This window comes from Petaurus breviceps, unplaced genomic scaffold, assembly GCF_028583685.1.
Source record: "Petaurus breviceps papuanus isolate PSGF00001 unplaced genomic scaffold, PetGlider_PUasm1.0 47, whole genome shotgun sequence".
Taxonomy (NCBI): domain Eukaryota; kingdom Metazoa; phylum Chordata; class Mammalia; order Diprotodontia; family Petauridae; genus Petaurus; species Petaurus breviceps.
Genome location: NW_027186349.1, coordinates 2,297,507 through 2,318,500, shown reverse-complemented (window position 1 = coordinate 2,318,500; position 20,994 = coordinate 2,297,507). Strand labels below are relative to the sequence as shown.

Here is a 20,994-nt window from a genome sequence, read left to right as displayed (position 1 = left end):
GTCAAAATTTGAAGTCATGTACATTTTTTCCATTCCCTTAAAGAAACACTTAGATAAAAAAGTACAAATAATTATATGCTCTTAAAGACTATCAATCATAAATAATAAAACAAAAATCAAGTCAATGACAAACAACAGAAAATATTGTAAATATTTAGATGAAAAAACCATCCAAACTTTTATTCTGTACCAACTCTTGGAAGTGATGATAATTTTCTGATTAACCAATAAGGACTATTTACTTGACTATCTTATTTAAAATAATAAATCTGGGGGTGGCTAGGTGGCACAGCGAATAGAGCACTGGCCCTGTAGTCAGAAGAACCTGAGTTCAAATACAGCCTCAGACACTTGACACACTTACTAGCCATGTGACCTTTGACAAGTCACAACCCCAATTGCCCTGCCTTCCCCCTCCAAAAAGCAAAAATAAACAAATAAATCTATAAAAGTAGATTACGACCATGTGCAAGATGTCCAAAATCATTATATTAAAATCACTGTAGAAATAATATATTCATAGCCAAGATAACCTCTAGGGAATTCCCACAAAATACTATATCATTTGTTCATGAATCATATTAATTATAAATTCTAGGAAAGAAAAAAAATCAGATTTGGTACACTTCCCTCTTGAAACATCATAAAATCTTTTCTGTTTGAACTTAAATGTATAACACAAATGCACTGAAATATAAATTGAACATGCCTCACATGCACAATAAACCAGTGGCAATACCCAAAACAGATTGCTCACTTGTCTATTTTATGGGAATAATGATGATAGTATTATTGATCTTCAAATACACTCTGCTTTAGAAGCAGAATACAAAAAAGAACTGTAATTTTTAGTGAAGTTGGCATTTAATATTACACTTCAATGATAAATTAAGTAATACCTTTGGTTTTCTCAAATCATAACTGATATAACACATGTAGAAAGTCCCTCTGATATCACAGATCTAGCCTCCTCGAGCTATTAGTATACTAAAGAAACATAGATTTAGAGCCAGAAGGGATAGCAGAACAAGGAATATGTATTCATGTAATCCTAGTCCCTCATTTTACAGTTGCAGAAAATGAGAGAAAAATGCAGAAGATATTTGCCAAAAGTAACACAGATGGCAGAGACAGAATTTGGAACCAGGCCCTCTGATTCCAAATTCAGCCCATAGCCTATTTTATCAAATTGCTTCTCATAAATTCTATTAAGTTAAGGTGCATATAGGGTTAAATGACTTGCTAAAGGTCACATAGTTTAGATAAGGATATGTGGATATGTGATAGGAATTAAACCTGGATATCCCTGATGTCAAACCCAGCACTCTATCCCATTATGCTATGCTGCAAAATGAAAATATTGAACATGAAATCCTTATGCATTATTTGTTGTTAACGTTTTCCAATATGCTGTAATGGTGCAGGGCTGAATACACTTCATTAGGGGTAGTCAGTTTACTATTCAGCAGTAGAAAAAGATGCTTGTAACTTGTTTTCTTGAATTTTCTTGTAAAACCCAAGAGAATTGATATATCTCATTAGTAGGTATCAGCTGCAGGGAATAGGAGGCGGGGAGAACATTTAGCTTGAAAATTCATGCCATGCCTTATCTGGCATAGGAGTTAGAAACTACTACTTTAAAATTGTTATGAGAAATGGTAGATTGAGGCACTTCCAGAAACTCTACTTTTTTATAGTGGAGTAAGCAGTAAATTGCCACAAATCTCTCATATTCATTTTATTTCTTCTGAATTTAGAATATTTTTATACTTTTTAAAATATATATTATTCCTTCTTAAACCCATTCCTGATGAAAGCAGGTTACCAGAACTACTAGCCCTCCCCCCATCCAATGCCTATGTATCAATTATTCCTCTTGTACCTCATTTGTATAAAATAATTACTCTTTTAAGCTATTCCTAAATGGTTTTACTTTCTAGATTCATATCATACTCAGGTTTATCCCCAATCTTTCTTATGAACTAACCAATTATTAAGAATTTTAGACATATCTTTTACATATATTAAGAGTAAACAGTCTGTCCTTATTGATCCCTTATAATCAGTCATTTTTATGTACCTTATATTCATATTGGTTCTTATATATAAAATCTCCTATTAAGTTCAGGATTTTCTAACAAAGTTTTAAAAGTCTGAGAGTTTATCAAATATCCATTTTTCTTTTTTCATTTAAGATAATACTTAACTTTTCAGGGTATGATATTTATGTTGTCTTGTAAAACCTGCAGTTCTTTAATGTCTCTGCTGCTAGGTCTGGAGTAATCCTAATTGTGACACCATCATATTTAAATTGTTTTAGTCTTGATGTTTTTAATATTTTTTTTGTCCTTGTGCTGGAACTTTCAGAATTTGACAATGATATTCCTATGAGTTTTCCTCATAAAAATCTCTTTTAAGTGGTGATTGATGGATTTTTTTTCTATTTCTACTTTCTCCCTTATTCTAATGCTTCTCGACAAATGTCTTTAATTATTTCTTGTGTTATTGTATCAAGATTCTTATTTTGATCATAACTTTCAGTTAGTTCAATTATTTTTATATTTTCTCTACTTGATCTATTCTCTAAATCTGTTGATTTTCTTATAAAGATGTTTCACTTTCTCTTCTGTTTATTTTTTTCATTATTCATATTTTGTTTAATCATTTCTTCATTTCTTATAATTTAACTGCTTTCACTTTGCCCAATTCTAACTTTAAGTTGTCATTTTCTTCCTTAAGATTCTGGATCTCTTTTTCCAGTTGGTTGACTTTTCTTTCATACCCTTCTTGTTTTTCTTGAATTATTCTTATTTTCTTTTATGAATTTTCCTCCTTCTCTGCCATTTGATTTCAAAAGTCTTTTTTTAGAGCTTCCTGCTCCGCTCCTTGCTGTGTGCCGCTATCTCCCGAGATGCCTCCCTACACCATCACCTACTTCCCCGTCCGAGGACGATGCGAGGCCACCCGGATGCTCCTGGCTGACCAGGGCCAGGAGTGGAAGGAGGACGTAGTGACCATGGAAATGTGAATGAAGGGGGACGTCAAGGCCAACTGTCTCTATGGCCAGCTTCCCAAATTCACAGATGGAGACCTGACTTTGTACCAAAGCAATGCCATCCTGAGACACCTGGGGTGCAAACACGGGCTCTATGGCAGTGATGATAGGGAAACTGCTCTCTTGGACATGGCCAATGATGGGGTGGAGGACCTCAGGCTCAAGTACATTTTCCTCATCTACCAGAATTATGAGGCAGGCAAAGACCAGTATGTGAAGGACCTGTCCACCCAGCTGAAGCCTTCTGAGACTCTGCTGAAGCAGAACCAGGGAGGCAAGGCCTTTATTGTGGGGGATAAGATCTCTTTTGTGGATTACAACCTGCTGGACCTGCTGTTGATTCACCAGACACTGGCCCCAGGCTGTCTGGACACCTTCCCCTTGTTGTCTGCCTATGTAGCTCGGGTCTCCTCCAGGCCCAAGCTCAAGGCCTTCCTGGCCTCACCCCAGCACACTGGTCTCCCCATCAATGGCAATGGTAAACAGTGAGGGCTTGGGCCTGACCCTTGCCTTGCAATAAAAGCTTTTAACACCAAAAAAAAAGTATTTTTTTAAGACCTTCTATAAATTCTTTTGGGGCAGGTGACTCTTTGGTCAATTCTTTACTTCCATATGCTCTTCTTAAGATGAACCCCAGTCAAATGTATTCCCTTGATATGATTCTATGGTTGGATTCTTTCTCCTTTGATGATGCATTTTTTTGTGGGGTTAGCTAAAATATTTGTAGTCACCTCTATTCCAGTGGTATAGACAATGATGCCTTTTGCCCCAGATCTTCAGCTCTTCCTTCTAACTTGAAACTGCAGCCAAACCTCCAACCTCCTGTAAGCGCCCACAGCCAGGGGTTTTCTGCCCCACTCCTTCTGCACTTATCAGGAGAACGTTGGTTCCTTCTTGACCCTGAAACCCCTTGAAGAACAGTTGGGTGGGTGTTCCTGGTCAGCAGAGTTTCCCTTGACCCTCCCAGTCTCAAAGCCCAATTCCCCTCACTATACTAGGAGTAAAAGTTCTGTTGGCTGGGGCTGGGGCAGCTTCTTAAACCAACTCACCCCAGGGCTTGCCCCTTGTTGTTTAAGAGGTGTGTTGCTTGCTGTTAAAAGGGAACCTAACCTGGAGGTATTTACCAAACTTAGTCCTGGGATTTCTCTCCTGCTCTTCTCAAATTGTCCCAGAAGGCCCAGGTTATGCCCTGTTTCTTATTTATCTTCACTTACACTTTGTTCACCCTAAGGTGATTTTTAAAACTCTTTTGTGGGGGAAAAACTGGAGAGCTTAGAATTTTCTGACCCACATCTTCCCAGAATCCTCTAGGAGCTTAAAAATTATATGCAAGAAGTTGAAGAAAAATTGGGAAAAGAAATGAGAGTGATGCAAGACAATTAAAAAAAAAAGAGTCAGCAACGTGGGAAAGGAAAATAACAGCTACAAAAATTCACTGAAAAGAAGAACATCTTAAAAAGTAGAATTGACCAAAAGGAAAACAAGATATGAAAGCTCACAGAAGCAAATAATTCCTTAAAAGTTGCAACTGGGCAAATGAAAACTAATGACTTTATGAGACATTAAGAAAAAATCAAGCAAAATATAAAGAATGAAAAATGTAGAAGAAAATATGAAATATCTCACTGAAAAAAACAAGTGACTGAAAAATAGATCCAGGAGAGAGAATTTAAAAATCATTGGACTACCTTAAAGTAATCACTAAAAAAAGAACCTAGACTTCATCTTTCAAGAAATTATCAAGGGGCAGCCAGGTAGCACAGTGAGTAAGAGCACTGGCCCCAGAGTCCCGATGACCTGGGATCGAATCCAGGTTCAGATACTTAGCACCACACCCAGAAATAACTGGCTGTGTAACCTTGAGCAAGTTACTTAACCCCAATTGCTTAAAAAAAAGAAATTATCAAGGGAAACTACCCTGATATATTAGAACCAATGTGCAAAATAGAAGTTCAAAAGAATCTAAAAATTACCCCCTAAAAGAGATGCCAAAATGAAAATTCCAAGGAATATTATAATCAAGTTCCAAACCTCTCATAACTAGGAAAAACTATTGCAAGCAGCCAAAATGAAATAAATAAATTGTTATGGAGCCACAGTCAGAAAAGCACAAGATTTTTAAGCTTCTTTGCTAAAGTACTGGAGGATGTGGAATATGATATAAGGCAAAAGAGATGGGATGACAATCAAGCATCACCTACCCAGCAAAACTGAGTATGATTTTTCAAGGGTAAAAATGGACATTCAATGAAATACAAATTTTTTTCAAGTATTCCTGATGAAAAGACCAGAGCTGAATAGGAAATTTGACTTTTAAATACATGATGCAAAAGAATCATAGAAAGATAGACAAGAAAGAGAAATTATAAGGGATTTGATTGATAAGGTTAAACTGTTCATATTCCTACATGGGAAAATTATATTTATAACTCCTATAACCTTTCTCATTGTTAGGGCCTTTAGAAGGAGAATATATAGACAGAAATCAGAGGTGTAAGTTGAATGTGATGTCATGATTATCTAAAAAATAAAATTAAAGGATGAGAAAGAAGAATGTACTGGGAGAATGGGTGAGAGATCAAAGGGCTAAATTATCTGACATAAAAGAAGCCTGAAAAAAAGATTTTACAGGGGTGTCTAAGTGCCACAGTGAATAAAGCACTGACCCTGGAATCAGGAGAACCTGAGTAAAAATCTGGCCGCAGACACTTAACACTTACTAGCCGTGTGCCCTTGGGCAAATCACTTGATCCCAATTGCCCTGCCTTTACAATGGAGGGAGAAATGGGGAAGCTGGGAGGGGAGCAAATGAACCTAATCTCATCAGAATTCACTCAAAAAGGGTATAATATATGCCCTTAGTTGGGTGTAGAAATCTATCTTACCATACAGAAAAGTAGGAAAGGAAGGGAATAAGTGAAGGGGCAGGGAGGGGCTGATAGAAGAAAAGACAATTTGGGAGAGGTAAAAGTCAGGAGCAAAACACTTTTAAGAATGGACAGGTTAAAAGCAGAGAGAGAGTAGGATAAATAGGTGTAAATTAGAATGGAAGGAAATACATAGTTGGTAATCATTAATGTGAAAAAAATTATACAGTGACTTTCTCCTGTGATGAAGACTGAGAGAAACAAATTTGGGTTCAAAATGTAATCGTCACAAATATTACTGATTGCCCAGAGGTGAACCATATTTCCTGATTTCCCCAATTGGTTAGTTCTAACTTACTGTATTACTGACGAATTAACCAGAAAACATATGCATTTCCAGAGTTTCCCCTACTTATTTTATTATGCTCTAACTTTGGGTTTCATAAAATATTGTATTGATAGAAAACTAAAAAATATTACTACTATTCAGCAAAATAGCTATGAATGTTCATCAAATACTTAAAAGTTTAGATTTACATAGTCAACAAACTGAGTATTAGATTTCAAATAATCATTACAAATTAATAGTGCTCTTACTCCAGAAAAACAACAACAATGACAACTTGTCTATGTATATATTTCTAAAGCCATTATCATGGTAATATCTAAGTGCTTATAATTGCTACTCTTCCTACAAGGCTTGTCTCTTATTAAGGACTGAACCAAAGTATCTAAGAATTACTGTTGTTATTCCCAGGTAGGAGATGTGATAGCAACTGATTTTCAATCTCTTGAATCATCAAAGGAAAATGAAAACAACCCTGGGCTCTTCAGTTACTTAAATATCAATAACTTCTACCTTCTACTTAGACATTTCCACTGGCTTTATCTCTTGAAGTGTTCAAGGTATCTATCTCCCAAACCAGTCCAGGAGTCATCAAAGCTCTCTTCTCATCTTTGAGGGCCATCAGGCTGTTAAAGGAATTTTCCAGAGAGCAATACCAGTCCTTAATAAACTCTTTCAAAAAGGTATATAATTTTCCACCTTGTAGCTGGCCCTAAAGTTTTAGAAACAAAAAAGCTTTATTTTAAAAACAAAACCACTCACTAACTGCTCTTGGAAACCACAATATTCAACTCATTTGACATCTGGGTCATATTTGTCATGAAAACTACTGAAATATACATTTATGTTTAGCAAATTTTTAAAAAGATTTGTGTGCTTAGCAGATTTTAAAAAAATTCCTTGTTAAAGGAATTTCAATTGGAATTCTAAAGAAATGACAATTCAGTCCTGCAGAGACATTTTGAGGTTAAAGCACTGTAATAATGTTATGTTTTCCTTAATACCTCAAGGCAGCAACATTATAAAGCTTCCCTCCTAATATCACTACACACACACACACACACACACACACACACACACACAAACACTATATACAGATCGTTTAACAACAATATAATTAAAATCAAAATATTTTCATAAGTACCTTCCACAAAATATTTATAAGCTCATTTATATTATATTATTGTCATTTAATTCTGAAATACCTCAGGGCCATGTACCCAGTCTTATTCCTTCAAATAATACTTATTAAGGGCTTACTATTCCTGAGGCAGAGGCCTAAGCCTGGAAGTATAAAGAAAAACAAGGAAATCAGTCTTTACCCTTAAGGACCCTGTCTTCTACTGGTGGATTGAACAGGTAGAAAATAATTGAATACAAGATAACTTGAGAATGAGAGAATATCAACAAATGGGTCAGGAGATGTATTTTTAAAAGTTTCTTATAAGAAGAAAAAAAATAGCTTAACATTAAGGGAAGTTAATGATTCTAGGAGGCACAAGAGAGGAAGTGCAGTCCATTGACATGACTCACCCTTTGTGAAGATATGGTAATTGGAGATAAAATGCTGAGTTCAGCAAATAGTAGATAAACTTGACCTAAAAATGGAGTGTATGAAGGGAGGTAACAAGAATCATAGAAGTTTTTATTTGGAAGAGACTTGAAATTATTTATTCCAAACCTCTAACTTATAAGATAGAAAATCCCTTTATAGAATCCCCAACTGATTATTTTATGTTTCTTGAATGGATAAATGAATGAACAAATGAGGTCTCTGCACACTTACCATGACAGAGAACTTAATACATTCCCTATTACTCAGTTCCTCTGTATATTCCTATGGAATAATTTCAATTTTAAAAATTCCCTATGTTGTAACCAAAAAGACTAACATTTAATTTAGAAGTTTGTATTATCATAGCTCTAGAGCTGGAAGAGGCTTTAACTATCATGTAGTCAGTCTAATCCCTGCATTTGACCAATGAGAAAACTGAGACATGGAAAATGTGGCTTTCATAAAGTCAAACAGCAAATAAGCAGCAGAAGCAGGATTTGAACATAGGTCCTCTGTAAAACCATGGCTATTTCCATTTTACCAAGTTGCCTTTACAGAATAGCTCCAAGGTCCATTCAAAAATCTAATTTATTTCTCCTGTATTCTTTTGCCTCCACAAAATGAATTATGGTTGAAATATTAGTTTGAAGATAAATTGTGAGTGCTAAATCCCAACCTGAGAAGTTTGCACTTAATTTTGACTAATACTTTGTGGTCAAACCTGTGACTTACAAAGGCTATTGGGAAAGGTGTGTGATGGTTTAAAGAAAGAAATGATAAGCAGGAAGAGGAACCAAGGACCTATCATTACAGACCTGATTAGATATTATGAAAGTAGTGGAAGCTTAAGTTTACTGATGAGATGAATGTAAGAGTTTGGTGTAGGTTGGGTGGGAATCAGTAAGATCTGATAATTAATTGGATATTCGTAGAGTAGGGGAAAGAGAGAGAAGAGTTAAGGATGCCTCAGTTTATGAATATGGGAAAATTAAAAGCTGGTGGTTCTCTAATCAGAAATAGGAAAGTTTGGAGAAGGGATATGTTTGGGGGGACAGATAATCAGGTTTTTTTCAACATTTTGAATATAATATGCAAATAGGATATCCAGGTGAGTTTGTCTACCAAGTAGTTGCCAATCAGAGAATAAGGTACAGGAGAATAATCAGGACACACTACATAGTTTTCAAACTTTCAAACCTTCAGATAGAGGTATTAATTGAATCTATGGAAGATATTGAGATTACTTTGGAGAGTGTGCAAGAGGACAGAAGGAGCCCAAAGCAGAGGCTAGGGTGAAGAGGGATAGAGGAGAAGACTAAGAAATTGCATGAATCTGATCGAATGCCTTATTAGATACTGCTGCAAGAGACAGAAAAGTAAGCCCCACAGAGGGACAACTAGTGTTCCACGTATTTTCCAGGAGGCATAGATGGAATAACCATTAAGAGTACACTATCTCTACAAGCTAACATCTGATATTTCACGTGTCAGTTTCAGGCTTCTCCCATTGAATCTTCACATGTGAAGCTGTCATCACCATAGCCTTCCCCATAGTATCCTACCTATTACCTGGATGAGATTATAGATTAATTATAGATTATTCAAATATGACTTAGCTCATAGTGTGCTTCTATTCCCCAAAGAACATTAATTTCTTTCCCACATAAATATTATATGCGGAAATGGATTACATACTCTCATGAAGATTTAAGTACAGGATATAACTGGAGTTTAACTTAATGATCTATAAGTTTAGAATTTGGTGAAAGTAATGTGCTCTTGGAAAATGCCTAAAAATATCAGCTCTTTCCAACTCAATCTTCTGTGTGTAATGTCAGCCAGGTACACTCAAAGACCATGTTAGCAAAGGATCTTCCCCACCTTCCCACTACATCTTATCCCAGATTTTATTTTCACAGGGAAAAGGTACAAAACAGCCTCTCTCTGCTCATGGCATTTTTCTCCAGACATTTGGAATCTTCCATAAGGCTATCATTTGATTCCCTCATAATCTCTTCAATATCTTTCCAGCCACCAGCTAGATAAAACTGCTATTAGATACCCATTGGTTGGTTATTAGAGGAGTAACAGTCAGTTGCCATCTCAGCTTTTTCTCCCACATGTATCAAGTCTTCCTCCTATGGCCACTCAAATCTCAGTTTCCAGTTAGTTACTTTGATATGGTAACTACACCAGATTGAAGGTATTCTGTGGTTCAATAATCAATAAATTGAGATAATCAGCTTGAAGTAAAAGGTTTTATTGAAATGGTATCACATGAATAGTAGTAACAAAATGTTTCCACTCCCACAAATACATACAATATCTGCAGAAAGAGTGGAAACACAGAGTATACTAGAAAAGAAACAAACCTAGGGAATAGATAGGATCAAGTCACCTCATATCTCTTTGAATAAACATTAATTCTACTTCAATTTTAGTCAAATTAAAGAAATGAAGGAAAATAGGTATAATAAAGTGAGTTGCATAAAGTCATAACTATTAAGATTTAGTAATTTTCTGTTGTAAACCATTTAAACATTTTTAAGTTTTATTTTTGTTATCCATGTTAACAGCCAATATGACAGACAAAATAAGCCTTAGATTTGACAATTTAATTAACTCATCTGGTGTATTTGAATGAGGAAACTGGAATGAAGGATTTCAGAATCATGTTTACACACAGTAGTTTCCAATTTCAAGCCTATATTTGTATAATAGAATAAATGTTTTGGACTCTTATATCCTCCTTTCTACTTTCAGAGTCACAGGATTAAATATTCAGCTAAATCTCTAATTGCATTGATGAGGATGTTTCCTCTAAATCTTCATGTAACACACATATGTATACACACATATATTTATATGTTGGGTATAGGGTATGATTTTCTTTTGTTTTGTTTTTTAATCAAATGTTTTATTAACTTCTAGTTTATATCATTCATTTCTGCAAGATTTTGAGTGACAAATTTTCTCCCTGTTTTTCCCCTACCCACCACCCCAAAATATTCCCTACTCCAATCTGCTATCTCCCATATCTTCTCCCATACCCTCTACGACTTTCCAGTAGGGCAGGGTGGATCTCTGTGCCCCAGTGCCTGTATGTCTTATTTCCCAGTTACATCTAAAATAATACTAATAATATATATACATATATATGTGTGTGTGTGTGTGTGTTTATTTTAAGAATTTGATTTTAAAACTTTAAATTCCAGATTCATTCCTTTCCTCCCTTGTCACCCACCCTTATTGGGAAGATAAGCAATTCAGTAGAGGTTGTACATGTACTATGCAAAACATTTCCATAATGGATATATTGCAAAAGACTATTTCCCTCCTTCCTATCCCACATCCCACTTGTTCTATTCTCTATTTTGATCCTGTTCCTTTTTTTCGCCTTTTTGGAGGGGAATTGGGGTTAAGTAACTTACCCAAGGTTACACGGCTAGCTTTTTTTTGTGGGGAGTGTTAAGTGTCTGAGGCTGGAACTAAACTTGAGTCCTCCTGACTCTGGGGCCGGTGCTTTACTCACTGGACCACCTAGTCACCACTGATCCTGTTCCTTTTCAAAAACTGGTGCTTCCAACTTCCCTCATCCCTGCCCACCCCCGCCCAGCCTGCCCTCCCTTCCATCATCCCCCCTCTCAACCCCTTCCCCCCTACTCTCCTATAGGGGGACTTACCCTATATAGTGTGTATGTCATTCCCTCCCTAAGCCAAATTCAAAGAGAATAAGATTGTTTTGTCTTTCTATTTTTCCCCTCTACTGTAACCATTTTCCCATGACTCTTCTATATGAGATAGTTTACTCCACTCTGTCTCTCCCCATCTCCTCTCATTATATCCCTCTTCACCTCTTCATATCACCTTTTAAGTATCATCACTTCCTACTAAATTGGTCCTGTTCCCTCTATCTATGTATACCTGCACATATATACACACATTCACATATGTATTCATACATCCCTATATCCTCCTATATAGACATAAATGTATGTATATATATATATATACGTATATATGCATACGTATATAGATATATGTGTGTATATATACACACAAATTTTTATTCCCTTCAACTATTCTCATACTGAGAAAGTTTCATAAGTTACAATTATCATTTTTCCTTGTAGGGATGCAAATAGTTCAAATTTGATAAGTTCCTTATGATTTCTTTTACCTGTTTACCTTCTCATGCTTCTTGTATCTGAATGTCAAATTTTCTATTCAACTCTGGTTTTCTCATCAAGAATGCTTGAAAGTCCTCTATTCCACTGAATGACCATATTTTCCCCTGAAACATGTTACTCAGTTTTGCTGGATAGGTGATTCTTAGTTTTAATCCCAGCTCCTTTGACCTCCAGAATATCATATTCCAAGCCCTTTGATCCCTCAGTGTAGAAGCTGCCAGATCCTGTGTTATAATGATTGTGTTTCCACAATATTCAAATTGTTTCTTCCTGGCTACTTGTAATATTTTCTCCTTCATCTGGGAATTCTGGAACCTGGCTATAATATTCCCAGGAGTTTTCTTTTGAGGATCTTTTTTCAGGAGGTGATCATGGATTTTTTCCACCTCTAACCCTCTGGTTCTAAAACATCAGGGATATTTTCCTTGAGAATATCTTGAAGGATGATTTCTAGTTTCTTTCTTTGGTAATGGCTTTCAGGTAGTCCAATAATTTTTAAATGATCTCTCCTGGATCTATTTCCCAGGTCAGTGGTTTTCCCAATGAGATTTTTCACATTGCCTTCTATTTTTTTCATTTGTTTGGATCTGTTTAATTGTATCTTGTTTTCATATAAAGTCATTAGCTTCCATTTTCTTTAATCTAATTCTGAAGGAATGATTCTCTTCTGTGAGCTTTTGAGATTCTTTTTTCCATCTGGCAAATTTGGCTTTTTAAGGCATTCTTCTCCTTATTGCCTTTTTGAGCCTCTTTTGCCATTTGAGTTTGTATATGTTTTAAGGTGTTATTTTCTCCAGTCAGGTTATTGACTCTCATTTCATAATTTTCTTGCATCATTCTCATTTCTCTTCCCAATTTTTCCTCCACTTCTCTTATTTGATTTTCAAAATCCTTCTTAAGGTCCTCTATGGCCTGTAACCAGCTTGTATTTTTCTTGGAAGCTATTGGTGCAGGAGTTCTGACTTCACTGTCTTCCTACGGTTCCATACTTTGATCCTTTTTGTCCCCAAAATAGGAGTGTAGAGTTGGGTTTCTCTGTTTACTTTTCTTCCCTTGTTTGCTCATGTTTCCTCTCAATTACTTGACTTTGGGGCTTTTTGTCACAGTAGGACTCTGCTATCAGGGGAATTTTTTCCCAAATGCTGGGGTTTTCTCAGCTGCTGAAGGTATTACTTGGGTGCCCTCTCTGAAGCCTCCACATGCTCTGGCAAGCTGGTCACAGCCCCCAGGACCTCCACCCTAGACTGCAATCAAGATCCAAGCAGGTTAAAGCAAGAGCGATTACCCTCCAGACTGGTGCTTGTTCCCCCTACATTCTGCAGGCCAGGAGCTGAAGCTGCAACGTGGAAGTGGCTGCACAGCCAGGGCTCCTCAAGCATCGGGGGCAGAGGCTGACCCCACTTCCCTCTACTGGATCCCAAAGTCAACACTGCACTAACCTCTCACTGTGTCCTTAACATCTATGTGTTGATAATTCTGGAAACTGCCACAGCTGCTGGTGATCTGAAGTCCCTCCTGTCAGAGGCTGATCAGGCTGCCATGCATCTAAAATCTCTGGCTGTGGGCCAGAGTTGGCTCCCGGAAAGCTGAGCTGGACACTTTCTGCTGGCCCTGTGGCCCTTGCTGCTGGCCCTGGCCTCCGTGGGAGGTTAGCTTCTCTGTGTCATTTTGTGGGTTCTGTAGCTCCAAAGTTTCTTCAGAGTCACCTTTTACATGTACTGGAGGAAATGAGAGCTGGAACCCTGTGGAAGTCCTGTTTCTTCTCCTGGGTATAGGGTATGTTTAGAGAAGACTAGTACCTCTGGTGTGAGGGCTGCCACTCAAAAGTAGCCTTTTTAGGGCTACTTTCCACCTTTAGTGTCCAGCTGTTCCACCTAACTCTCACCTGTGGCTCCAAGAAGTGGTTGCTTGTACAGAGTCCAGACCCCAGCAAACAATTTTGGCAGATAGGCTAAACCAGGCTGAAGGTAATGCAGGGGAGGGGTTCCTCAAACAAGTTGTTGAATTAGGAGGGTATCTACCCCAGGCAAGTGAAGACTTCCCCTAGTGAAATGGTAAGATGAGAACAATTTGTTCCAATGGCCACGAAGGCAATTGAAGCAGGAGCTTGAAGAAGGTGCCAAGGTCATCCATTGCATCTTGAGCCATCACCATTTGTCTTGATTCTATCCTGCCACTCTACTGTGATGACTCTGGAGGAGAAAGTGAGTTCAACAACTTCATGACAATCCAATTTAGGCATATGGGACAAATAGTTGTGACTTGACTAGGGTCACAAAGTTTGTATGAGTCAGAAGTGGAATTTGCATCATTTCATCATATATGTATAATCATCTCTCTATCCAGTACTGTAGTACTGGAATACTAACTTTCAAATATATAAATGCAAATATGTATATAGAAATATATACATTTGTGTATATACATGCCCACATATATGCATCATGCATACACTCATACATATACACTCCACCTTCTATTTCTATGTCTTTGCATTATAGTCCATGAGGGTGAGGGGTGGCATATATTCCTTCCTCAGCTCTTCCTCATATATTCCCTTTCTTCCTTTGAGATGCAACTTAAAAACCTCTTTCTTCATTCTCTAAACTGCTAGTGCTATCATTATATTTATATTGGATATACTTGCATAGCTATCCTTTATATTCCCTAGTAAAATGTAAGCTCTTTGGGAGTAGGGATTTTTTAAATACATTATATTTTCATCCTCAGCAATTAGCACAGCTTGTGGCACATAGTAGGCCCTTAATAAAGGCTGGTTTGTTGATTAGAGAAAGAAAACTTGGAGAGAACATGAGAGGGGATGAGAGATGGTTACAGGAGAATGGAGGGAAGAGTGCAGAGAAAGAGAAGAAGAGAGTTGTGTTCAGTGACAACTCAAAGTAAAAAAAGAAAGGGACTTCATCATTGCGCCAATAGAGAATAACAGGGACGTATCAGAAAGCATCTGATAACATCACCTGAAAGCATTTGCACCACATGGCCCCAGTGCCCTTTCTCTTCTAATGTTGCCCTCTTAGTGTTCCCCACCATGTACATCCTGTCTGTTACGTAGTTTGCTCAGCTAGGCTCTCTGGATCTTCTCTTCTCCTATACCCTTCTCCCCTTAGCTCAAAGACTAACTACTGGCAGTAATTCTCTCATCACTCACTCTCTTCAGGGTAAGTTATCTATGACTATGGAAGTAGCTCTGCTGAAATATGTAGTTGTTAATGTGGGGATAGAGGAGAGGGGAAGGACTCTCTCCCTTCTCCATAGTTAGAACTCATACTCCTCTGAGTTAACTCCTACTTAGTCTGACTCTTTCAAGAGTGTGTTCTGTTTGTAAAGGCTCCTAAGGGTATAACTGGTCCTTCAGCTAGACAGTGACTGATAAGCCTAAAATTCCATCAAGTTTGATATGACCTTCACACCTCCTACAGGACTAATGCATTATCAACCTTTCCTTTAATTCCTTAATGCTGACTTTTCTCTATTACCTGCCCTTAATATGGAATAATTTCATTAAGTGGGCTGGAGGAGCTCAAGTGATCAGGGATTCCCTTTATACCTGAATCAAGATGACCTGTTTACATAACTCCCTACTCCCCTCCTACCGTGAAATGACAACAACCACAACCATTCCCTTTACTTGAATCTGTTGGAGCTACTAAGACTCACATATAGCCTGTCCTTGGCATTACTGAAAATGTGTTGAAGAATCCCGAGTTCATAGTTTCTAAGGAACTGCTGCAAAGAGGTATTATAAAGATATATCATTTTCTTTGAATACCTTTCATTTGAGATAAAAGACAGTGAAGCCCCAAAATGGCATGCATCTCTAAAATTCAATATTTTCAAATAAGAATGTGGAAAGCAAATGGCTCATTAAAATCAATCACCAAAACGAGCCAGCACAATTAGCTGTATTTTTTTAAACAAAAATTGAACCAGGCTGTGCCTATCAAAGAAAGAATTTTAAACTTACTGATAGAAGAGAACAGTGACTTATTTTGGGGGGGAGGGAGGGAGGAAGGCAGGGCAATTGGGGTTAAGTGACTTGCGCAAGGTCACATACCTAGTTTTGTGTTAAGCATCTGTGATAGTAATGGCAATTAAAGATTCCCCTGTATTGGCTTGGTTTTCAAACTGATTGTGTTAAAACCCAGAGCTTGTTAATCACACCTGTGGGATGGACTTGTTGATGTGAAAAGAAAGTCCTGAACTGGGAGGAGCTGGTGATGGAGATTTGGAGAGACAAGAGAGAGGCAGAAGAACTTTTTGGAAGCAGCACCTTGTGGAGGCTGAAAGAGAGACTGAGAGAATTGCGCTTTTGCCACTTTGAATTGCCCTGGACTTTTGAGACCTGCCCCCCGGAGCTGCTAAGGACTGAGGAGACATGGCTGTTTTGCTGGTACTTTGTCTGTCTGTTTTGATGTTGTTTTGCCAGATTTGACCACTGGTGAGAGACAGTCCTGTTGAAGAAGTCCTGGAACCTGGCTGTTCGCTAAGAAGCCCTGATACTGTCCTGCAGACAGAGAGTGAATACTGTCCACTGGTGAAGGACAGTGCTGTTGTTGCAGGGGTCTGGGAACCTTTCTGTTGGTTCAGAAGTCCTGAAGAAGGATTTTCTTGTTGTGTGTTTACAGAAATCCTGGGAGAGGGCTTTGCTAATGTTTTCAGGGGTTCTATGACTGTTCTACAGACAGAGGATGAATTAATGAAGGGACTGGCAATGTATCTTGTGGCCTTGCTAAGCCTTGTCTCCCCAGGAACTAAGATTGCTGAGAACTTGCCTCGTGTCAAGATGAAGAAAAGACCTCCATTTGGGTATTAAGTGCTGTGTTTAAACTTGATGTAACTCTGGGGTAGATTCAATTGAGATCCAGGGGTGGGGAACTTTTGACCTTTTTGTGCTCTGTGATTGACAAATGAAGGTATAGCCTAGGGGTGGAGAAGTATTTAGACCAGGGACTTTGTAATTGATTGAATGATTGGAAGGTCCTGGGGTGGGGTAGTCCTTGGAGATTATTTAATCACATTTAGTAAATGCTGTATTTGGAATGATGTCATGTTTTGATCTTCTCTGTTCTTGGTTGGTCACTGAATAAAATGGAGAGCACCTATGCTGGTATTTTGAACCTTGGGAAGTTGCCTTTCCTTGGCATTACATTACATTACATTACATTATGGCGTAGTCGGCAAGGAGTACAAAGTACTGTAACACCAGTGGACAGTATTCACTCTCTTTCTGCAGGACAGTCTCAGGTCTTCTTAGCGAACAGCCAGGTTCCAGGACTTCTTCAACAGGACTGTCTTTCACCAGTGGACAAATCTGGCAAAACAATATCAAAACAGACAGACAAAGTACCAGCAAAACAGCCATGTCTCCTCAATCCTTGGCAGCTCCAGGGGCAGGTCTCAAAAGTCCAGGGCGATTCAAAGTGGCAAAAGAGCAATTCTCTCAGTCTCTCTCTCAGCCTCCACGAGGTGCTGCTTCCAAAAAGTTCTTCTGCCTCTCTCTTGTCTCTCCAAATCCACGTCACCAGCTCCTCCCAGTTCAGGACTTTCTTTTCACATCAACAAGTCCATCCCAGAACAAGCTCTGGGTTTTAACACAATCAGTTTGAAAACCAAGCCAATACAGGGGAATCTTTAATTGCCATTACTATCACAGCATCTGATTTGAACTCAGGTCCTCTTGACTCCAGAGCGGGTGTTCTATTCACTGCACCCCCTACCCGCTTCTGCATTGACTTTTTTTTTTAAATAAAGTATCAAGTTTCCTTTAATTGACATTTAAAAATAAAAGAACAGTTAAAATATGATAATATTTTCAGTACAAAGCAGGGGGAAAAAGTACAAGTAACTATTAAATATCCATTAAAACTTGTATCATGACTCAAAATTAAAGAAATTAGAGAAGCAAGAACCTTTGAATAAGGAAAATTTGGAGAAGTTCGATTATCTATATGATCTCACAAAGATTAATAAAGTGAAAAGAAAAATTGACTCAAATGAGAAAAATAACGCTTGTGCATTGTCGATATAATGAATGAAAGATAATTTATACCAAAGATGGTGAATAAAAATGGTTTCTTTGAAAAATTAGAAAATACAAATACCAGAAAAGGTTCATAATTCTCATCACAAATGCTTTACAATGGCACATGGGTTACTAAAAAGAGAAAACATTTTTTGCAGCTTCCTCTCAGATTCATGAATACAAACATCCTTCTTAAGTGAAAGCATTGTATTAGCCCTTCTATTACCAAAAGATGAGAATACAATTTTTTCCCTCAGAAGTGGACCAGTTGCATGTTTATGTGCTTTATACACTTCACTCACAACTTATTTCACATGCAAAGAAATCTGTGTACGGATAAGGAACAACAACAACATTATTATCATTATCATCATCAATAGCAACAAAGCATTTTAAAAATATTTCCAGAGGTGTAAAAACTTATTGATTAGTACTCATTACATAAGGCATCCCAAGGCATTATAACATTTATACTGCTTTTATTGTTAACATGTGCTGGGCCATCTCCAGTCGTCCTGATCTGTATCTGGCCACTGTACCCAAATGACTCTGGAGGAGAATGTGAGACTGGTGATTTTGCACAGCCCTCCATCATCAAAATTCAGTTCACTTTCAAATCATGGCATTATCTTCTTGATGTTATGGTTTTCTTTGAGAACAAAGAACAAACCATAATTATTAACATGTATACTTTTATTCTGTTTTAGACTCATGGTCATTCATATAATGTAAATATATATATATAAAAATCCAAATGCTATGCTATTTGATGTCCAAAAGGAAACAACCCTGTAATTAAAACATACCAAAACAAAAACTTTAGTAAAAGTTAACATTTATTAGGGAATTTTTAAAAAGAGATTCTTTAAGGCTATTAGGGTTTTGATGAATTTTAATTATATTATCTTCTCTCCTAAATGGAACTAATTATGACTTCCAAGAGAAGAGCACCAGAACATCTTAAACATTGTGGAAGAATTTCTGGAACATCTTAAAAATATGGAAGACAATAAGTTATATGGCTCCATCAAAGAACACACTAGACAACTTCTTAAACTCATGGAATCTTTCACAAATTATATCAAAATACCAGTTGGACTTATGTTTATCAAAATATGGCAAGGGAAAATAGAGATGGAATGTTCTAGCTTGGAACCCACATAGAAAAATGAGCCAGTGTAGATATGTGTCTTCCTTCTTCTACATGCAAGACACATCAAACATACTATCCAAGAGAATGCTATTTCCAAATATTAGTAACCTTACTGACATATCGATAAATGGAAAAATCAAAGATAAATTGGCAGGATATGTTTGGAGCAATTGCTACCTATACAACTTTTCTTGTATGATGTTATTTTTAAATAGTAAACTCGACATCAACAGCTTTAGAAAGTATCCAAACAAACCCAGACAGTATTAATGAATCCCAAAACCCATTATTCTAAGGCACCTATAGAAAGATAAACATTCCCTTACTGAAAACAAAGAAGGCAATTGATGGAAGTGGCAGGGCATATGGTAAATAAGTTTAAAATTTACATAAAAAGATTTTGAATGAACAGACATCACTTCACAGCATAATAGTAAAGTCTGACAATAGGCAAATACCACTAGATTCCTCAAATGCACTCATAAGTGGCTTCCCACAGAATAGAACCTTTAATATGACTAAGATGAAGAGTAGAAGTAAAAGACCATCTTTGGGTGACATCCACATAAATGCAACCAAAAATATATTGACAAAAAACTTAGTCACATACATTTATTTTTATGAAACAGATATGGTATATGATAATGATTCTGTATGAAGTCTTTGCCACCAGAAATAGAAAAAAAAACCATCCCTAAGGAGGCCAAATGTGTTGATTGATATAGATTATGGAAAGGAATAGCAGGAACTCTCTGCAACACATAACTTAAAGTTAAAAACATATTTAGTACATACTGAATACTTGTAACAAACAAATTAAATCATTAGAAATAACACTAAAAACTTGCTATCCTTAATAAACTAACAAGAGTATGAATCTCTATAACATAGAATCCAAACTTTCATTGAAAATTCAACAAATAAGCTAGATTAAATCAGAATAATCTTGAAGACCAAGAGTTCTTAAAAAATGCCTGCAACATTCCATTGATCCATGAATTTAAAAAAATAAAAATTTAATTTACTATACCAAATGTTCATAATTTCCAGAGTGTGGAATGAAAAACTTTAAAATATAGAGACTGTAGCACAAACACAATATTCACAGCACCAACAGCAACTATAAATATGCCGACATAATTCTGAATTGCAAAATATAACAGACTTTCTCTATATAAGACAGAAGCAAAACATTTTTCAGACACCAGAAAGCTGAATCCCAACACCAGAAAACTGAATCCATCATAGCAACAATGGAGTTAATACATATTATCAATGCAAAAAGCAACCCCATCCCAAAGGTTTCCCACAAACATTCTCAAGCCTAGCTATCTCCTTGCCTGTGTCCATGCTCTCCCATGGCACTAACTACTCTTGACTCCCAGCTTCCTCCTAGCTCTGCTCCACCCTTCCTGATCTAAGTGTTCAGAAAAATCCTCCTACCACAGACTCCATGTGATTATATATGGCTTATTAAGGAGCAAGGAAGATCTTCAAATTCCCATTACCATTACAAACACCTAGCAGAAATCAAATAACTTGGGAGAGGATGAGATGTCTTTTGTCTTTTTGTCCTGGTTGTTCCTGGAGTTGTCCTTTTTATACTTCTCTCGAGTCTAGTATTTAATGGTAGAATTCACTATTCAGCTCTGATCTTTTCATCAGGAAAGTTTGAAGGTTCCCTATTTTGCTGAATGACCATCTTTCCCTCTGAAAGATGATGTTCCATTTTGTTGGATAGTTGATTCTTGGTTATATCCAAGCTCCTTCGCTTTATGGAATATT

The 20,994-nt window shown here is 37.0% G+C and overlaps 1 protein-coding gene across 1 annotated transcript; it reads left to right on the top strand.

Moving 5' to 3' along the window:
• The first annotated feature begins 2,867 nt into the window (after nucleotides 1–2,867).
• LOC138171749 (glutathione S-transferase P-like) lies at nucleotides 2,868–3,598 on the top strand. The gene is given in 1 exon segment (XM_069101389.1): nucleotides 2,868–3,598. A coding segment is annotated over 1 exon segment (633 nt). The 5' UTR covers nucleotides 2,868–2,911; the 3' UTR covers nucleotides 3,545–3,598.
• The last annotated feature ends 17,396 nt before the right edge of the window (nucleotides 3,599–20,994 follow it).